General features: G+C 44.0%; 1 protein-coding gene across 1 annotated transcript in view; it reads right to left on the bottom strand.

Moving 5' to 3' along the window:
• GNPDA1 (glucosamine-6-phosphate deaminase 1) overlaps positions 1-15477 on the bottom strand; it is a 38409-nt gene extending 22932 nt beyond the window's left edge. Inside the window, exons 1-3 of the mRNA XM_068272933.1 lie at positions 15291-15477; positions 12511-12639; positions 10983-11084 (exon numbers count right to left, since the gene is read on the bottom strand). Of these exons, the coding sequence (XP_068129034.1) occupies positions 10983-11084; positions 12511-12634 (226 nt within the window). The 5' untranslated portion in view covers positions 12635-12639; positions 15291-15477. The remainder of the gene's footprint in view (positions 1-10982; positions 11085-12510; positions 12640-15290) is intronic.
• Between the last annotated feature and the right edge of the window lie 6498 nt (positions 15478-21975).

Raw genomic sequence — 21975 nt, 5'->3', positions numbered from 1 at the left:
GCAGGGAGCAAGCATGAGAACCTAATTGAAAAAAAAGTGATTTCTGAACATCTGGAGTGACCTTAAAGGATACCCGAAGTGACGTGTGACATGATGAAATAGACATGGGTATGTACAGTGCCTAGCACACAAATAACTATGAGTCAGCCACTTACATACCTGATATTTAACTTTCAGGCAGAGAAAGAAAAAAAAAGGAACATAGCATAGTAATTTGTGTGCTAGGCACTGTACATACACATGTCTATCTCATCATGTCACTTCGGGTATCCTTTATTGCAATATTTCACAATATTTTTTTTTTATGTAGCTGCTGTTATAAGCTATACTGTGGGAGACTTGTCTATCTTGTCTCAATCACAGTAATGTGATTGCATGTTTCTTGATATTATCTGAGGCTGTTTAAGTAAGAAGGGGCTCAAGAAGGATCAGAGATGCCCCTGGAGGATCCAGAGGCTTTCCTCTACTGAGGCAAGTATCTATATTTCCTATATATAAAAAAAAAAAAAAACAAACACACACACACACACACCTCAGGTTTGCTTTGAAGGAGAAACTGAGGAGAGATTTCTGCCATTCTACCATTATGCCAGCTGGGTGTGCCGTACACTAGTATTGCAGCTTCACTGCTAGGTCAGAGGAAGACTGACTTACTCCTTTCCACTGAGTTTTTTTTCCTAAAGGGAGTTTTTTTTTTTTTTTTTTTTTTTTTTTTTTTTTACACACAGAAATGCACTCTCCCTGTTACTCCCTCTCCCATTCCTACATGGAATTTAACACAGTAACATGGTATATCTTATTTTAAGAACACATAACGTTCAATTTCATACCTTATTTGGACAGTTTGGTGTCTTCTATTGGCTGGTAGCAGAGAAGTTGGCCAAAGTATAGTACACTTTAAAGCAATTTCCTGGGTGTAATCCTGGCCTGCGTGAGCGAGTTTCGCAATAATAGGTGGTTTTTCGTCTGCCACCTTGTGTCTTCCTGTCACTGCACACTGTGCAATCTTTGGTGTTTTGATTGGGATTATTAGCAATAAAATGCTGGATACCATTTAGACGCTCCTCCACGTCCAATGAAGAAGGGCGGCCATATCTCCGCTGAGGACTAGAGGCTCGTTGTTCGCGAACCAACTCAAGAATTAGGTTATTGCGGTAGCTGATATGATCCTTTGATTCATGTGGATACAACTGGTTATAAATTATGAAGCTATTTACTACTGCCAGCTCCAACAAAAAAAAAAAAAAAAAAAAAAAAAAAAAAAAAAAAAAAAAGGTCTTCCTTCACCAATTCAGTGACTTCCTGTTGAAGGAGTAACTACTGGTGTAATGATCAAATTGGTCAACCGCTCCCATGTGTTTAGTGTATTCTACGACTGCTGTGGGCTTCTCAACATTTTCAGTCACTCTACCTTTCATTCTTCTCTGCTGTGTCGTTGCAGTAGCAGGGTACAAAGTGCTAAGCATGTGTATAATACGCTTATCCTTCCATGCCAATACCATCTCTTCACTGTCAAGTTTCCAAGCACGAACTTCACAACTTCTTAGTTTCAATTTTTTTATTTCACATGGTAGACCTTTACAATTGGGCATGACCGTTCCAGTTATGTACATTTTTTCTTTTAGTAACTCTTGAGCCAATATGTGACTGGTATAAAATCGATCTGTAAATAAATGGTATCCATGTCCAGGAGTGGCTTGTTTCAGATTTGTACAAAGATGAAGGACAATGCGAGCTGAAAATGGCAAGTCTGGCCTTAGCAAGCTTTGAGGGCCTTCAGGATCACTGATGGGTGGAGAAACATGTAGCATCCAATGGATCTGACTAAAATCGCTCATGAGAAAATATATCTCCAAAAAAAAAAAAAAAAAAAGGGGATGTAATTGATCCACCGAGTTGAGAAAAAATCCTGGATAGATCCCCTTTCTTGCAGTGCCATCCTAAGAATTACTCCAAAGTATGCCTTTATTTCCTGCATAGTAACATCAGCCCAGCTCCTCCAGATAGATCTGGGTGAAGGAGGGTTATTTTCTAACGTCCTTTTGGCATAATCATTTGTTTCATTAATAATTTCTTCTAAAAGAGCCGGTGTAAAAAAAAAAAAAAAAAAAAACACTGACGGTTTCTGGAACATTAGCTGCAGGCAGTTGTACCCACAGTAAAGGGAAAATTATACAGCAAGCAGTCACTGGTAAGAGAGAAGCTTGCCCATTTTCTGTGATCACCCTCCCCACTTTCAGCAGCTTCCCCACCTTCATCAGCCTCATCAATATCAGTGTCATCACTGTAGCAATCATCATCATCGACAGTATGGTCACGGTCATCACCAGAATCCTGCACATCTGATTCTGTGCTGCTGTCCTCCATAATCCGTTGTACCACCTCAGCCGCTGTCATTTTTCCTTACCTGCTGCACAGGATGCCATTGCTCCGCTCTGTAAGGAATTTGCAAGGAATCTTCAAAAAAATAACCGGAAGGGATCTGCAAGAAGGAACATGCAAGGGATCTGCCAAAAGTAATCTGCCAGGAATCTGCAGGGGGTCTGCAAGAAATCTGTATGAAAAAAAACCTGCAAGGGATCTGCCAGGAATCCGCAAAATAGGCCATGTAAAAAAAATAAAAAATAAAATAAAACACGAACAATCAGCAACAAAGCAGAGATGATGCTGCTACTTCCTGCCAGCGCTGATTGCCCACTTACTGTTTAGGGGAGGGGGGTACCACCTGTGTGGGCATGTAGTTTTACATGCCCACTGAGTATATAGAGAGAGACCAGGCTTTCCGTGCGGCCAGATGCGCCGCAAACCACCGCTGGAAAAAAATGTCCCGCTATGCGGGACATACGACAGGAACGGGAATTTCGCGATGTCCCGCTAGACAGGACATACGAGTGGAAAGGGTTAACACAGAAATGTGTTCCTGCAACATTAACTTGTACTTGGCTGATTAAAATGCACAGCTCTGCACCTGGAGTATGGAATACGCAACATAATACATCACAACCCTTGATTATAGGAAGGGTTGGTGCAGGGGTCGCACATCCTTGAGTCTTGACAAAGAGCGAGGAAACATAAAACATATGTTGACATTTTACTTCCTATGGTTCGTTCATCTAAAGCTAAGAGTGTAACAAATTTTGTTGTGAATCCCTCAAGTTTGTTGCGCAAAACTATGGATTTTACATGGATGAATAGAAGTAAAGTTTTAAGCACAAACAAAGGATGCTCAACCTTGAATAAAGCTAAGAAGTTTTTTTTTTTTTTTTTTTTTTTAATCATTATGTGCTTGTGGATTCAAAACAATTTTACCTACAGAAGATCTGAAGAGAGATGTAACATTGCAGAACTGTCTTCCTCTCTTTCATAGATTAGTGTTATATATGTAGGTCACACAGGAAGAGAGCCAACTATAAACTGTTAAACTGTGACTGATTTGCACAGGGAAAAGAAAAAACACTTTTGCTGAAAAAAATAAATAAAGCGCTTTCAATCTGGTACTTAAGTTTTGATTCTTGTTAAATTGTTCTAAAACGCTGAGAAATGATAGCAGTTTTTAAACAGAAACTGTCCAGCAGGAATGGTCGAGTTTGCTGTTTAAAACAGAGTTATTTTATAAAATATTTATATAGCCCCTAGATCTTCCGCAGCGCTGTACAGAGTATATTGTCTTGTCACTTAAAGAGAATCTGTATTGTTAAAAATCGCACAAAAGTAAACATACCAGTGCGTTAGGGGACATCTATTACCCTCTGACACAATTTCGCCGCTCCTCGCCGCATTAAAAGTGGTTAAAAACAGTTTTAAAAAGTTTGTTTATAAACAAACAAAATGGCCACCAAAACAGGAAGTAGGTTGATGTACAGTATGTCCACACATAGAAAATACATTCATACACAAGCAGGCTGTATACACCCTTCCTTTTGAATCTCAAGAGATTATTTGTGTGTTTCTTTCCCTCTGTTCTTATGCACTGAAGTTTCAGGCTGCTTGTTTCTTCCTGCAAACAGCTTTTCCCTTGTCTGTAATTCTTCAGTATGTGAAAGCCCAGCCAGCTCAGAGGACGATTTATCCAGCTTGTAAAAGATGAGAGAAGAGAGAAGCTGCTCTAATCCTAAATAACACACAGGCAGTGTGTATACAGGGGCCTGGAAGGGGGAGTTCATAGCAGAACCACAACACTGAAGAACTTGGCTGCCTTACAGACAGAGGCTGACAAGTCTGACAAGAGAGAGATAAGTTGATTTATTACAGAGATGGTGATAGTAGAACGTGCTGCAGTAAGCCAAAACACATTAGAATAGCTTTTTGAACTTGTAGGATGATAAAAAACAGAATGCAATTTTTGTTACGGAGTCTCTTTAACTTTCCCTCAGAGGGGCTCACAATCTAATCCCTACCAAAGTCAAAAGTATAGTGTAGTTTATGTATCGTTGTCTAGGGCCAATTTAGGGGTGAGTCAATTAACTTCTTTGTATGTTTTTGGGATGTGGAAGGAAACTGGAGTGCCGGCGGTAACCCACAGACACAGGGAGAACTTATGAACTCCATTCAGATAGTCCCCTGGCTGGGAATTAAACCAGGGACAGAGGGCTACAAGGCGAGAGTGCTGACTCCTATGCCACTGTGCTGCCCTGCATACCTAGGTTGGGATTTATGGCTTGCCTCCAGGGAAAAAAGCCTCCTGCCCTGTGCAACTAATAGCTCCTGCACCAGGTTGGGAATTACTGGCAAGCCTCATGGGAACAGCACTGCAAAGTACAGATGTGTAGCTTGCAAAGAAGTGTAATTTGGGTTGCCAGTTATAGAGATTCTTAGCTGGCTACAGTAAAAATGGCAAGGAGAGATCCAGGGTTGCCTATTACAGCTAAAATAAATTGTAGAACCATCCAACTCCAACAAAATTCTAAAAAGTTCACTGCACTAATGCAATATGCTAAAGATGCCAACAAACTTCTATTCTTGGCAATCTCAGGTGACAAACGTGACTGTTAAAGCGGGATTGTCATAATAAAGACCTCTTTACTTACGGTAAAGTCTTTTCCGGTAGTCATGAGGACAGCACCCCTGGATGAGACCCATCTCCCTCCGCACTGTGGACAGGAAACTGTTAAAACAAACATTTGCATAAGCAATAGGCAGCAGTACATAAGATACATTCAGGCTATAGTACCTCAGTTAATACAAAAGATGACACGGACATAAATCCTGCTTACACAAATACTTTTCTTTTCCACCCAATTAAGGGCGGGTTGCAGGGGTGCCGTCCTCATGACTACCGGAAAAGACTTTACCGTAAGTAAAGAGGTCTTTCCCAGAACGTCATTTCGGACAGCACCCCTGGATGAGACGATATACAAGAGATAAAGATTTAGGGTGGGACCACTGCTTGCAACACTTTTCGCCCAAAGGATAGATCTGTGCTTGCAGAAACGTTCAGACGATAGTGCTTCACAAATGTATTGTGACTTGACCAGGTTGCAGCTCTACAAATCTGATCTATGGAGGCCCCTGCCCTCTCTGCCCAAGATGTTGAGATCCCTCTTGTAGAGTGGGCCTTAATAGTTGTCTTCAGTTGTATTCCCTGAAGTTGGTATGCCGAAACAATTGTTTGTCTAATCCATCGTGCCAAAGTAGTTTTGGAAGCTCTATTACCTCTGGATCTTCCTGCGAACAGAACGAAAATTGCCTCTGTCTTTCTCCAGGAAACTGTACGCTCTAGGTAGTGAATAAGACACCTTCTGACATCCAGATTATGGAGCTTTCTTTCCTTGTCATTTGATGGATTCTCACAAAAGGATGGTAGAAAAATTTCCTGATTTCTATGAAATGAAGACACTACCTTTGGAAGAAACAACATATCTGGACGTAGCGTTATCCTATCTTCGGAAATTATGCAGTAAGGTTCCTTTATGGATAGCGCCTGTAATTCCCCTATTCTTCTAGCACTAGTAATTGCTAGAAGAAAAATAGTTTTAAGAGTTAGATATTTGTCTGAAATCTGCTCTAAAGGCTCAAACGGAGACTCACATAAGGCTTGAAGGACAGCATTCAAGTCCCAGGTTGGAACTCTAGATCTAGTTGTAGGTTTCAATCTTTTTAATGCTTGAAAGAAACGGATCACCAGATCCTCTTGTGCCAGTCTTCTTTCCAAAAAGACACTAAGGGCTGACACCTGTACCTTAAGAGTACTGACACTCAGACCTTTTTTGTACCCACACTGCAGGAATTCCAGAATAGACCTGAGTGAAGATGTATTGAATGATCTTTCCAAACACCAGTTGTTAAATACCCTCCATGCCTTCTGGTAAATTACACGGGTAACCTTCTTTCTACTTTGTATTAAAGTCTGTGATAATTCGTCTGAGAAACCTTTAGATTTTAATATCTCCCACTCAGGTTCCATGCTGATAGGTGAAGGCGCCCCAGATCCGGATGGACAATCGGTCCTTGTGTCAATAGATTCGGTAAAAGTGGAAATGTGATTGGTGCTGATACTGCTAGTAATCGAAGACCTGTGTACCATGCTCGTTTCGGCCATAGCGGGGCAATCAGTATTACTTGTGCTCTGTCTTGAATAATCTTCCTTATTACTCTTGGGATTAACGGGATTGGAGGAAATGCGTACATTATTGCATTCCCCCAATTGATCGTGAAGGCATCTATTACCCAAGGAGTATCCTCTGGATAAAGGGAACAGAACTTTGGACACTTCGCATTGATCCTTTTGGCAAAAAGATCAACCTCTGGATGTCCCCACTGTGCAACAATCTCCTGGAATATCCCCTGATCCAGGGACCATTCGTTCTGGTCCAGTTTCTTCCTGCGAGACAATCTGCAGTCTGATTTGACGCCCCTCTCAAATGTACAGCAGTCAGAGAGCTGAGGTTTGCCTCTGACCAGAAAAGGATCTTTGCAGTCTGCTTCCATAAGCTCTTGCTCTTCGTACCCCCCTGCCTGTTCAGGAAGGCCACAACACTCCTGTTGTCTGTTTTTATCAAGACATGAGAATCTCTGATCTGTGTACTGAAATGTTGTAAGGCCCGCCAGACAGCCTCTAGCTCCCTGTTTGAGGATTGCGAACTTACTTCCGTAGACCACTGACCTTGTGCTGGTAGGAAATTCAGGTGAGCTCCCCAGCCCCATAGACTGGCGTCCGTTGTTATTGTTGTCTGAACCGGGTAACTCCAAAGACGTCCCGTGGATAGATGTGTGTGGTTCTGCCACCACATCAAATACACTTTTATGCTGTGAGGCACCAGTACTTTCTTGTCTAGAGCTGTAAGTGACTTGTTCCTGGATCTGAGGATCCACAGTTGAAGGAACCTGGAGTGGAACTGTCCCCAATGGACCGCTGGAAAGGAAGCAGTGAGAAGACCTAGTAGAGCCATAGCCTTTCTCAATGATATGCTTCTTGATCTCTGAAATGAGAAGACAGTATTAAGAATAATGCATTTCTTTCTGGAAGGCAAAAACAGTCTTTCCTCCCTAGTAGATACATTAAACCCCAAAAATTCTATAAGTTGAGTAGGGATTAATGAAGATTTTTCCCAGTTAATGATCCAGCCTAGATGCTGTAGGAAGTCTATCGTAGTTTCAATATGCTCGTTGACCTTATCAGGTGAATTACCCCACAATAGGAAATCATCAAGATATCCAGTAATGTTAACCCCTTTCTGTCTAAGAACTGCCAGGACCTCAGACATCACCTTGGTGAATAACCATGGGGCTGAAGATAATCCAAAAGGCAAAGCATTGAACTGATAATGTCTTACCTCTGTCTCCATCTGTATTGCGAACCTTAGATACTGCTGTGAGGATAGATGTATTGGCAGGTGGAGAGATAGGCATCTTTTAGGTCTAGGGATGCTAGATAATCGTCCCTTTGTAACACACGAATTACTGACTGGATGTTGTCCATCTTGAATTTTCTGTACCTTACTGACTGGTTCAGATTTTTCAGGTTCAGAATAAAACGAAACTTGCCCTGTGGCTTTTTTACTAGAAAAACCGGGGAATAGAACCCCTGTTACCTTTGGCATTTTGGAACCTCTCGAATCACTCTCTTTTGTAGAAGGGAGAGAACTTCCTCTTGAAGAGCTACAACCTTTTCTGGATCTCTTGAGTGGGGAGTAACACAAAACTGAGTTGGAGGCCGTTGACTGAATTCTATACTGTAACCTTCCAATACTACTTTTAGCAACCACTGGTTTGGGAATAGAGGCTGCCACAACTCGAAGAAGTTTGCAACTCTCCCCCCCCAGTGGGATCCTGGCGTCATTGTTTATCTGGCTTTTTTGAGGGAACAAAATTGGATCTGGGTTTTTGTGATCTGTAAGGAGCCCATCTTTTACCCTTAGAGGACCTGGGATCTGGCTCGTTTTTGGATGAAGGACGAAAGGGACGTTTATTCTGAAAGGGTCTCTTTTTAACTGGAAAATTTTTCTTGGTATCTGCTGTTCTGTCCAGAGTATCATCCAGCTTTGAGCCAAAGAGCAAACTCCCCTCACATGGGATACCGCACAACTTTGATTTTGAAGCAGTGTCACCACTCCAAGTTTTCACCCATACTCTTCTCGCCGAATTAACCAAAGCTGTAGATCTAGCAGTTAACTTAACCGTATCATCTGAGGCATCAAATAATTAGAAGCATTCAAAACTTTAGGAAAGTCATTTAAAATTTCCTCTCTAGGTACTCCAGAAGCAATCTTATTCTGTATCTCCAAAAGCCAGGTCTTTAAAGATCTGCTTACAGCTGTGGAGGCTATGGCAGGCTTAAATGTTAGAGAAGAAGATTCCCATGCTCTTCTTAAGACATTGTCCATTTTTTTATCAATTGGATCTTTAAGGTTCCCAAAATCTTCAAAGAGCAAGTCAGTCTTTTTTGACACCCTTGAGAAAGATGGATCCAACTTAGGCGGAACACCCCAAAACCCCTGGTCCTCAGGACTGAAAGGGTACCGTTTGGATAGGGATTTGGGCCAATTATCCCATTCCTTTTTAATCATAACTTTAAGCGTATTATGGACTGGGATAAACCTGGATTGGGGATCCGCCAAGCTTTCATACATCTCGTCCAAGGGTGTCAATGATTTCTGCTCAGACCTGATACCCATCGTGTCATGCATGGCAATCAATAAGTCCTTCATTAATTCGGGTGAAAATGCAAACTTTGGTTTATCTGGCTTAGATAAATCATCTTCTTCATTAGAAATCTCGTCAAAAGGAGAAATTTCCCCATCTGATAAACCAGAACCTTCAATATCGCTTTCTCTTCTCCGTCTCCTAGGAGGTACGGGTGGAACTACAGGTACCCCTGGAGATGACGAACTAATTACTATAGGTATTGAATCTACAGCAGTACTGGTTCCAGCGTTATCTGAAGCAGCTGAGGCGGTAGAGGCAATAGCAGAATCTTTAATTTCTTTAATTGCTGTGGACATTTCAGCCCGCATCCAACCCATTAAATCCTTGAATATAACGGGGGATTCCTCCTTAACAAGCTTATCTGTACAATGACGACACAATTTCTTAGTAGAGGAAGATGATAAATGGCTGTTACAAATGGCACATTTCTTTTCCGTCTTGCTAGATCCATGCTGGCTGGAATGAGCAGAGGATCTGTCAGACCTTTCAGCTTCTTTAGCTTTATCACTTTTATCTTGTCTTTTAGGCTATAAGACATAATAAAAAATAACCAGCCATTAGATCATTCCCTCCAGATATAAATATGTATATCAAATGTATAGCTAGCTAAGCAGAATATCATAATCCATCTACTTGCCAGAGAGGGTTCTTGGGCAGACTTGACAGATTGTGCAGGAGCTGACCCAGCGGCGTCCTCCATGATTCAGAGTCACAAACCAACTGAATCATGTCCACATATACTTTAAATAGATGCTGCTTACCTCATTAATCATGCGGCAATTGCCGCTCATTGTATGCTAATGTCGCCTCCAGGGAACAGCTGTGTGCTGTTCCAATCACCGCCGCGGCCCCTGCCGCGCAGCTCAGACCTCAGATCACGCGGGACGCCATGCGCGTGACTACTTCCGGTTCAACCGGAAGTGACCTTTCTTCCATGCGCGCGCCTGTGCGCATAAATCCGCTGCCACCAATGGAGAAGCCTCCGACACGCTGCAGGGCTCCAGACTGTCTCCCTGTACAGCTGCACCTGGAGCCCTGAGAAACGCTTCCCCTGCCGCCTGACATGGATGGCACTCCTGGAGACATCTCCCCACGCATTCCGTCCGGGACAGGAAACTAAACTGAGGTACTATAGCCTGAATGTATCTTATGTACTGCTGCCTATTGCTTATGCAAATGTTTGTTTTAACAGTTTCCTGTCCACAGTGCGGAGGGAGATGGGTCTCATCCAGGGGTGCTGTCCGAAATGACGTTCTGGGAAAAATCAAATTTCAACAGCAACTGGTCTGAGTGTATTAAGTGATAAAGATGCTAATCTTGCATTCAAAACTTTTTTCTGCTGTTATTGTTTGGAGTTATCACATACCGTAGGAGCACTGGCCCTTTAATTGCCAAACAGTTGCAAGCTGGGGGGGGGGTCTTTTTATCTATAAAATATTCCTCCTCTTCCCTTTATTTGCCCCTCCTAATGACATAAGACAGTGCACTTCCTAATATAGACCTAAGTGGGAGTGTCTGGAGACTCTGGGAGGAGGGCGGGTGACGAATACACAATTAGCAAGAGGAGAAAAAGAGTGAGGGAAGAAATGATGTCAGGAAATCAAAAGGTAACCAACATGGAAACTGGCTAGAATAGGATTCTCTGCTTTTCCTTAATAAAATTCACAGGAATCATAACGTGGACAGTGCAATACATCTGTTATGCAAGTAGAACTATTATTTATCTACTTATGTGTTTTATTTTTAGGTTAGCATAGGTGTCACTTATTTTATTACATTTATTGAGATGGACACAGGTCTACTTATATCTTCCAGCACTCCAAGAAAAGATCACTCACCCACATATTCATCCATGTTGAAGGTTTTCACGTATTTGAAAGAAAGATCTCCATTTTTATGATATTCAATTAGCTTTTTGTAGCACCCCAGGGGTGTACTTCCTGCAAAATAATAAAACATATTAAAAGGCAACCTTCCTGGATACAGGGCAAAGACTAATTATGTGCTGGTGGCAGGCAGTGGCGTCCTCCCATGAGCAGTGCCACTTCCAAGCAGACACGTCAGTGTAACTGATGCTGGACAGTGGCATGCTCTAACACTGTACAGAAAATGTAGCCATGCCACATTATACATACAAAATATAGAGACCAGTGGCAGTGCCACTTCCAAGCAGACACGTCAGTGTAACTGATGCTAGACAGTGGCATGCTCTAACACTGTACAGAAAATGTAGCCATGCCACATTATACATACAAAATATAGAGACCTGAGTAAGCTGCACCGTAACTTCACATGCAGCTGTTCTGTAGACTAACAAAAGCAGATTAAACATATGTTCAGTTTTGTATTTCCCTCTCTCTAATCTACTGTTTTGTTTTAAATTCTGTAAATCAAAACAGGGAGTAGAGCTTACATAAGCAATGAAACTGATAAGGGGTCACCGAGTTTGTGTTTCTGGAGAAGCATGGGAACAGCGATACCTCCGTTACTGGAAGAAATGACCCAGCAGTACACAGACCTTAATTAACCCATACAAGTTGGACCCCACTCTATAAGTTTCAATTTTCTTCATTTTTTTCCTTAGTATCTCTTATTAATCTTCGCTTTCTTTGGCAAGGTGACTGCTGCTAGCTTTTGATATGTTCTTACCCATATTTTTTGGACCATAAGATGCACTTTTTCTCCCCCAACAGTGAGGGAGTGAGGAACTGAGCAGCGGATGTAGCAGCGCTGTACACAGTGGAGTGATGCTAGCCACTGTGCATGCATGCTTACCCACAGTGACTGTGACTGGTGCCCCAGGAAGTCTGGGTGCTAAGCACGGGGAAGGACTAGCCTGGGGTGCTGGATGGGCTGCGCTGCTGCTGCGGGCTGTCCAGGCATCACGTCGCAGGGCAATACATGTGGCTTCTTCCTGCTTGTACAGTGGTGGATGCTGGCATTACCCCAGTGCTGCGTGCACTGTGCCTTCATGTCACTTGACTGCCTCAGGAGGTTCTGTTCATGATGTGTGGACATCTTATGGACAGCTGGATGATGGAGTCACCATTAGCTTTCTGTGTGTCATCAATGGAGTAAGTGAAATATACGGAACTGTACTGACTGGCTGAGCTTTGCTAGCTGGCATTACTGTAATGGGGAGGGGGGGGGGGGGAGGGAGCTCCACAAGACGCCCTTCATGCACAAAGTAGGCACCAGGTTTAGTATAGCGTAGGCAGACTAAGTTTAACCTGTCTTTTTCCAAATAAACCTAATGCTGTATATCAAATTTGTATTGGTTGATAGTTATGATAGTTGTCATTTTCTGTCTGTGTTCATCAATAATAAAAAAAAGAAATTGGAAAAATTGATTGGGATGCAGCATACCTGTAGGAAGGCCCAATGTAAAATATTTATCAGCATTTGGATTAAAGTGGATGATGCGATTTCGGATGTACTTTGCCGCCCACTCACTAGCTTGGTCATAATCATCAAGAATGATGAGTTTCATTTTTCCTGTAGAAATAAGGATAGCATACACATCAATATATTATACCCCCTCTGAAAATGTCTGGAATCTTTATAGAAGTAAATAATAACTATAGTTAATAACTATGACTTAAATATCTACATTTATACAAGGTGGCCATTAGAGATGGTGAATGAAAGGTGAATTATGGAGGAGCTGGAGTTTCGGCTGAGTTACTGTCGCTGCCACCCGCCAATCCGTGCAGAGGGGAGAGAAGAGCTTTGGGGGTTACACATTATAAAATAAAGAATTTGTTAACATTGGTTTGTATTTAAATGGAATCTGAAGTGAAAAATTCACTTCAGGTTTCATACATATCTATGTAGAGGGAAGGCTCTGGATACCATAGAGCAGCATTTCTGTGAGAATCCCTCAGAAGTTCCGCTGCGTTTTGCCTCTTCTGTGGGGAAGATTGGTCCCGCTTTCCCCTTTCGTGGGATAAAATAGTCCCACTTGCCCTCTGAGGTATCACGACGCTCCCTTACAGGGCAGTTTTCACACGCTTCAATGTTGCGTGAGAGAGTGAGCTTAAGGATGCAGCGGTGAAGTAGACAGCTGAGCGAAGAGGAGACAGATCGAGACAATCACCGGGTGAGTATGTTCTTGCAAGGTGTCAGCTGGCATGCACTGTAGCCAGCATGTCAGCGCTGATAGCCGACCCCCGAAGCCCCATGCAGCTGATGGACACTTGAGGGAGCACAGGAGTCCGGGGCTTGTTGTTACTTCACCCAACGCACTGAGACCTGGAAACTGGGGGCCCCTATTCTTGCCTACCTATACTGGGAACACCTATGCCTGGATATCTATACTGGGGGCCCCTATTCCTGGCTACTGGTGGCAACTATAGCAGACTACCTATACTGGTGGCAAATACTCGCAATCAAAATGGCGATGTTTCTCAGCATCATTTTCATGCAGGGGTTCCCCGAGATTTGAAAAACATTTTAAAGGGTCCTTCATCTCAAAAGAGATTGAAAAAGGCTGCCGTAGAGCCTTCTCGGTGGACAGACTATGTGTGGCCCAAAATGGAGGGGGATGGAGCTTGGGCGATAACAATGGAGTAGGGATTTGTTTGGGTGAGTTGATGCTGTATGCTGGATCTCTTGCCAACATATCAGCGCAACTATACGCACAACAAAGTCTCACCCAAGGCGGTCTTTAGCTAACACCTCAGCCCAATTTAATTGAAGGTGTGGATGGACCTTTAGCTCAGGGCACGAAATAATGACAGGGCTGTTTCTGACCTGACTATCTATATTAACAGTAATTATGATAGTTAACAGCTTTCCATAGAAGCCTATAGAGATCCATATAGGTTTCCAACCACTTTATTGAGGTACAAAGTAGCCAAAGGTGCAGCAGAGATGTTCTGGTTGTGTGTAGGTTTTATTCATATAGTGCCAACATCTTCCATAGCGCTGTACACAGTACAAAAAAATATAGTGGGGAGCATAGATGCATGAGAGGTTTAATACTCTGTTCAATCAGGACATCCATCAATATAAATACATACATTTTTAATGTGTGGTTTGAGACATCATCAGTACTGCTTTATGTTCATATAATAAATTACATCAAAAACACTACAAGGAGGTTGCTGTACTTGCAAGCTTACAATCTAGAGGGTAGTGTGTTGGAGGCATAAAGGAAAGAGAAACAGAGGTTGGCACTAGTCTGCTACAACGGACCCATCATAGGGAACAGCTGTTTAATCACAGCACCCTCAACAGCACAAAGCATTGTGATTAGCTGAATAGAGTGGGCGTAGTTTACTACACCTATTGGAATCCAAGCAGTTCAAGTGGGTGCCGTCAAACCCAATGATATTGGTTAAGTTTTCCTATGAGGTTTCCTGCTGGGGCCCCTAAAGTAGACTAGCGCCCAGAGGCGGATAAGGCAGTAAAACCTCTGATGCTACCCACAGCAAATTATAGCCTTGTCTGTAGATTGTCAGAGCCTAATGCTGGGAATACACCATGAGATTTTTTTTTGGCAGATAGATGGTTCGATCATTTTTGACATGTCCAATCTGATTTTCAATCGATTTCTTATAGAAGTGAATGCTAATCGATCAGAAAAAAAACACAAAAACAATCGGACAGTAAATCTGCAAAACCATCCCATCTTGTATTCCCAGCATTACAACCAACACTGAAAAATCATGTCAAGGCTCACACTCAGGAAAGTACATCCATATAATCAAATAGCATTTTGTGTTTGGCTATAATATACAATTGATGTATCGATCATTCCATTAATCTGTTTCTTTGGAGCAATTCCACTGATTGCATCGCATTGTACTATATTTTTTGTCTCTGTTAGTGTACCCCCATGATTGCCACTCAAATATGCCAATACATCATTTTGGATATTCTACCATTAATGGGCAACTTCAGATACATTTCCAGGCTCAGATGATACCCTGTAGTTATGCAGAGAAGCAAGCAAGCAAGCATTATTTTCTTAGTATTTTCAACAGAAGTCTGCAGCTGTTTCACTTTCACTTACAAATCAGCCTGGTGTTCACCCATACATTACTGCAGAGTTTGACCTACGGTGCTGCAGAATAGTGTAGTTTGATAACCGAACGTCAAGGATTGCGCAGTGTAGAAAAAAAGAGCAACAAAAGAAAATTTACCTAGTAAGCCTGATGTAATGTAGTTATTATGGCGGCGCCCACTTTCTCTTGCCCTTCCCACGGTCCCACCAGGTTATATAGCTGATCTCTGTCCTACAGTAGGCTAGGCTCACATGCAACTCTACCAACCGAGCAACACACATCTGATTACGGCGCAGCGCTGCAGTCATATGATTGGTGGTCACGTGATCAGTAGGTCTCTAGACTAGCAGCTGAGTCAGCTGATTTCTGTGACGTGAAACAAACAGGTCTAGCACTGAGCTCTGCTTGTGAGAGCAGAGAAGATAGGCGGAACTTGATATAACACTGCGGGGCGTGGTGGTGTTGTTACGATTGCGCGGAATCTTCCCTGCACCACCTTACAACTGCTCCGTCCGCATCCAGCAGATTACATGCAGGCAGCAGGAGCCGAGTGTTTTGGCCATAGCGGCAGGACGGTGACTCGGTCTCCCTCCTCAAACCATAATCTCAGTCTTTCACACACGAGCAGCGCTGGGACACACAGACTTCTCTGCAGGAGGGAACACCACACACAGGCAGTGTACGTAAAGGCTCATACACACATCAGACTATAGTCTTTGGAAAATGAAAGATCACAGACCAATTTTACCCCCTTCCATGTACTATGAGAGCCATACCTACACAGTCTATTCTATGGAACTGAACTCCCCATCAGACAGAAATCTTTGTAAGATGCTGCACACAAAGATGCTGTAGACATTCAAAAGATCAGTATCCGCAAAAGATCCGTTCCTGCAAAATGATATGCAGATCATCATACACACCTTTTTTAACAGACATTCATCTGTAGATCCAGGGCCGGTGTAGTGCCGAGTTGTCCTACTTTGTCGAAATGTACTACCTGGCCTAATCTGGTAGTGTCAATCGATAGACAAGGTGTCTAAATATGCAATTGTATCGAGATATGCTACTGGTCTGCCTAACTTACTCACCCTTCTCCACTCGTAACCCTAACTCTACCCCCTCTCCTATCCTAACACTAACCCTCCCATCTGTTCTCCTAACGCTAACCTCCCTTTTCTACTCCTAACACTAACCTACAACCTCTCCTAACCTGCTCCTATGGGATGCTTAGTAGTAGTTATTATCGACAAGCCGGCGGAAGGATATCAGGCAAACTGAGCTCAAGTGCTGGTGCACATGCCCAGATCGGATTTCAGCATGTCTCGATAGGAAGCATAAATCGGCATTACACCGGCCCTAGACTTTTTGCCGCCTGAGGAAAAAATGATTGCCGCCGCCGCCCCCCGTGGGGGGGACCACCGTCGCTGAGCTGGAGGGGTAGCGGGCAGGGCGGGGGTGATGGGCCTAGCGGCGGGGAGGGGGGTCGGACCCCCCCCCTCCCTCGCCTGGGTCCCCCGTCCTCCGCTCCCCTCCAGCCTTCAATAGATAAGAAGCGCAACTCGTAAGAGGCAGTGGGCGGGGAGGACTCACCTCTTCCTCGCTCGATCCAGCGTGCGCTCCACTGACGTCCCTTCCTGCAGCGCCGTCCACTTACAATACAGTGGGCGGCGTTGCAGGAAGTGACGTCAGTGGAGCGCACGCTGGATCGAGCGAGGAAGAGGTGAGTCCTCCCCGCCCACTGCCTCTTACGAGTTGCGCTTCTTATCTATTTAAAGCTGGAGGGGAGCGGAGGACGGGGGACCCAGGGGGGGGGGGTCTGACCCCCCCTCCCCGCCGCTAGGCCCAATACTCCCGTCCTGCCCGCTACCCCTCCAGCTGGGCGGCCGGCTCCCCGCACCCACCGATGGGCGGATGCCGCCCCTAGAAATTTGCCGCCTGAGGCAAAAGTTTCACCCCACCTCATGAGCGGGCCGGCCCTGTGTAGATCAGATCCACCAGGATGGATTTTCAGATCTGCAGATGATTGTCTGATCAGATCGGCAGATGAATGTCAGTTAACCACTTGCCGACCACGCACTCATACCGCGTGTCGGCAAAGTGGCAGCTGCAGGACCAGCGACGCAGATCTGTGTCGCCGGCTGCAGGCTAATTAATCAGGAAGCAGCCGCTCGCGCGAGCGGCTGCTTCCTGTCAATTCACGGCGGGGGGCTCCGTGAATAGCCTGCGGGCCGCCGATCGCGGCTCGCAGGCTAAATGTAAACACAAGCAGAAATAATACGCTTTGTTTACATTTGTACAACACTGCTAACAGTAGCAGCATTGTACTGGATCAGCGATCCCCGGCCAATCAGCGGCCGGGGATCGCTGTCACATGACAGGCAGGAGCCTGTTAGAGGCTGCACAGGACAGATCCGTTCCTGTGCAGCCTCGGATCTCCGGGGAAGGGAGGGAGAGTGGGAATCCTGCGGTGGAGGGGCTTTGAGGTGCCCCCCCGCCAGCCACACGCAGGTAGGAGCAATCAGACCCCCCCAGCACATCATCCTCTAGTGGGGAAAAAAGGGGGGCGATCTGGTCGCTCTGCCTGGTGTTTGATCTTTGCTGGGGGCTGTAGAGCCCACCCAGCACAGATCAGCAAATACAGCGCTGGTCCTTAACCTTCCTGGCGGTAAGCCCGAGCTCCGCCGGAAGGCACCGCTCAGGCCCCGCTGGGCCAATTCGCATAATTTTTTTTTTGCTGCACGCAGCTAGCACTTTGCTAGCTGCGTGCAGTGCCCGATCGCCGCCGCTACCCGCCGATCCGCCGCTATCCGTCACGCCGCAGCCGCCCCCCCCCCCCCCAGACCCCGTGCGCTGCCTGGCCAATCAGTGCCAGGCAGCTCTATGGGGTGGATAGGAATCCCCTTTGACGTCGGTGACGTCATCCCGCCCCGTCGCCATGGCGACGGGGGAAGCCCTCCAGGAGATCCCGTTCTTTGAACGGGATCTCCTGATCGGAGGGGCTGGGGGGATGCCGCTGAGCAGCGGCTATCATGTAGCGAGACTTTGTCTCGCTACATGAAAAAAAAAAAAAACATAAAAAAAAAAAGATTTGCTGCCCCCTGGCGATTTTTTAGCAAACCGCCAGGAGGGTTAAGGGGGGGTAAAGGCTGGGTCATCAAGTGGTTAAACAAGGTGTGTATGATGATCTGCAGATCTCATAGGCTATGAATGCAATTTGCAGGAATGGATTTTTGGCAGGAACAGATCGTTTGCAAATATTGATCTTTTGTGTCTGTACAGCATCTGTGTGTGCATCATCTTGCAAAGATTTTTTTCTGATCGGGAGTTCAGCTCCATAGAAAAGACTGTGAAGGTATGGCTCTCATACTACATGAATGGTGGTAAGATTGGTCTGTGATCTTTCACTATCAATAATTCAACAAATCCTGGGCTACAGTATTATCAACAAAATATCTCTCTATGCTGAATCTAAAACTTAACTTTTATTGAAGTCTAATTAAAAGCAAAATGCTGGCTGGAAATACATTACTAAATTACACTTGCAAGTAGTTGCCAAGCCTGCTCTGTCAGCATATGAGGGGACAACCTAAATTATCCCAGGCTTAATGGCATTTACTGGTTAAAATGTAAAATCACACAACCCCCACCAAACAACCCGACATATTTCTCTTCTAACTGAAGCTTTTTCAAGGGAACAAGTGCTAAGAACGTGCAAATAGTGATAAGGTGCAAGAGTACATTGTAAAACAAGTATAAATTATAGCCTACAGGCTTATGTCATTGTAGCAGCCAAACGAACATGGCGGCTGACTTCAGCTTATATACCCTCCAAGAGGTTGTGGTTAAATTCAATTTGATTCAAATTGAATCGAATCATGACTCGGACATGTCAGATTGAATCAAATCAATGAATCAAATCAAATTGAATCAAATCTGACAAAGAATCATATGGTGTAGATGGGACTGATTCATTCTCCCAGCAGCTTATGACTCTTTTCACAAACGAGTCCCTGCATGACCTCTGGTTGCCTAACAACAATGTAAACACATATTCAGCAGCTCAGCCGTCAGGGCTATAACGGTGATTCCTGCTAGAAGTGGGTTATACCACTGAAAACTACTTAGGCAGGAATTATGTTTGTGAAAAGAAAGTAAAAAAAACAAAAACCCTTAACAAATGGATTAGCCTCCCAGCCGTCATCCGCCACTATTTACATTACATGTTGTATTGATGAAACCATTCATTTTTTTAAAAAACTTTTTACACTATTTTAGAAGGATGTTTAACCACTTTGTCCTGCTTGACGTATAAAAACGTCAAGGAGGACAGGCGAGCTCCCGCGCGCTCCCGCGGCCGATCGCGCGCGTGCATGTGCACTCCCGGCCGCGAATTCGGTAGCCCAGTAATTCAATGTATCGGGCTATGGTGCCCGATCACTGATTCCTCTCCCCCGCTGAAAAAGCGACAGCTTCTCTCGGAAGCTATGCTTTTTCTGAGACTATGTCCCTCTAAGCGTACATTGAACGCTTAGAGTGACGTCATGTAAACAAACTCGAGGTTGCCATCTTGTGGCCAAAGAGTAAAACTACATCTAAAAGTAAAAAAAAATTACATTACACACACTTTTCCCTAAATAAAACACTATTTACTTCCCCCCCTCCCAAAAATACCCACATAAAATGTTTAATAAAAACAAAACAAAAACATTACAATTTAAAAAAAAACACATAAATATTTACCTAAGGGTCTAAACTATTTAAATATCTATGTAAAGATGAAATATTTCTATATATTTTTTTTATTATAAGCTTGTAAATAGTGATGGATGCAAAACGGGAAAAATGCTCTTTTATTTCCAAATAAAATATTGTCGCCATACATTGTGATAGGGACATAATTTAAACGGTGAAATAACCGTGACAAATGGGCAATTACAATACATGGGTTTTAATTATGGAGGCATGTATTATTTTAAAACTACAATGGCCGAAAACTAAGAAATAATGAATTGTTTCCGTTTTTTTCTTATTCTTACTGTCAAAATGCATTTACAGTAAGGTGGCTCTTAGCAAAATGTACCACCCAAAGAAAGCCTAATTGGTGGCGGAAAAAACAAGATATAGATCAGTTAATTGTGATAAGTAGTGATAAAGTTATAGGCTAATGAATGGGAGGTGAACATTGTTCGGATGCATAAAGTGAAAACGACTGAGAGCTTAAGTGGTTAATAGTTTATGCATAAACCACTTTTTATTTTTTTCCTCATTCGCGGAAGAACCCCTTTAAACAAAAGTCATCTACTTACCTTATGGATCCTATAGAACCTTCCCTGTACTCTCTCGGTGGAATTTTTCCAATGCTGTCCTCTTTTCAACTTTGCAGCTTCTGTAAGCCCTCAGAAGCACTAATGTCCTCAAGTACAGAATCCAACTCGTGCACTACTGTGCATGCACTGGCCTGGCAGCATGCGTCATTGATTGGGATCCCATGGCTGGGAGCATTCTGTGCATGTGTGGCTACGAGTCTTATCATAGTGCACATGTGCAGAGCAAGGAAGGGAAGCTCAGCAGCGGGGGAGAGCGGGCATAGAGGAGTTACAACTCACCTTCTGCGATCCCTGCATGCACGTAGCATCTTTCTTCTCTCTCTCCCAGGCGTCATGTGATGACATAGCCGCATGTCAACACAGAGGCGCTGTTACCAACATGAGGAGCGCCTAGGAGGAAGAAGAAAGAGGCTGCGTGCATGTGGGGATTGCCGAAGGTAAGTTGGAACTACACTATGCCTGCTTTCCACCGCCCCTATGCTTGGCTACCATTGCTGGGGGCACCTACCTTTCTAACTTATACTGGAGCAACTATACTGGCTACCTAGTGGGGGCACCTACCTTTCTAACCTTTACTGGGGCAACTATACTGGCTACCTACCATATATTGTAGGCATCTATCTAACCTATACTGGGGGAACTATACTGGCTACCTATACTGGAGGCACCTACCTAGCTAACCTATACTGGGGCAACTATACTGGCTACCAATATTGGAGGCACCTACTAAGCTAACCTATACTGGGGGCAACTATATTGGCTACCTATATTGGAGGCACCTACTAAGCTAATCTATACTGGGGGCAACTATATTGGCTACCTATACTGGAGGCACCTACCTGGCTAACCTCCACTGGGGACACCTACCTATCTAATCTATACTGGGGCAACTACAAGATTTAAACCCAGGTCTCCTGTGTCAGAGGCAGAGTCCTTAACCAGTACACTATATAAGGCATGCATAATGCAACTGACCGTGAACCTAGCCTAAATTGTTAAGTCAGTGTTATTGTAAAATCTTTCCTCTCCCCGATTTACTTTCTGAATTTTTTAACATCTTTAGTACTGGAAAGTGGTCTCTTGGGAATGGTGGGTTATAAAACATAGTAGAGGGAAGGGGGGGGGAGCGCTCCAGTAGTGAAATACAGTTTGTTTGTTTTTTATTGTAAACAGTCAATTCATTGCACTTAGAATTAAAATGTAATGCCTTTCTCATGGGCAACTGCCCCTTTCAGCCACGAGTGAAGCCTTGTTCAACCACTGTGACCAGTAGCAGTAAGGCCTGGGACCCACTAAAAAGCACAAAGCGCCATCGCAATCACTATTGATTTGTGGTAGCGCTTTGCAAGGGATTTTGGGAGCGTTTTCCCTGCTCCTATGCAATACATTAGAATGGAAACGCTCCCAAAATGCTGCATGTTCGCAATCGCTCTAGTGGAATCTGTCCCATTCATTTATATTGGCAGAGCGTTTAGGGAAATTGCAAGCGTTTC

This window comes from Hyperolius riggenbachi, chromosome 3 (genome assembly GCF_040937935.1).
Source record: "Hyperolius riggenbachi isolate aHypRig1 chromosome 3, aHypRig1.pri, whole genome shotgun sequence".
Taxonomy (NCBI): Eukaryota; Metazoa; Chordata; class Amphibia; order Anura; family Hyperoliidae; genus Hyperolius; species Hyperolius riggenbachi.
The sequence above is the reverse complement of the archived record's forward strand: the minus strand, read 5'-3'. Positions and strand labels throughout refer to the sequence as shown.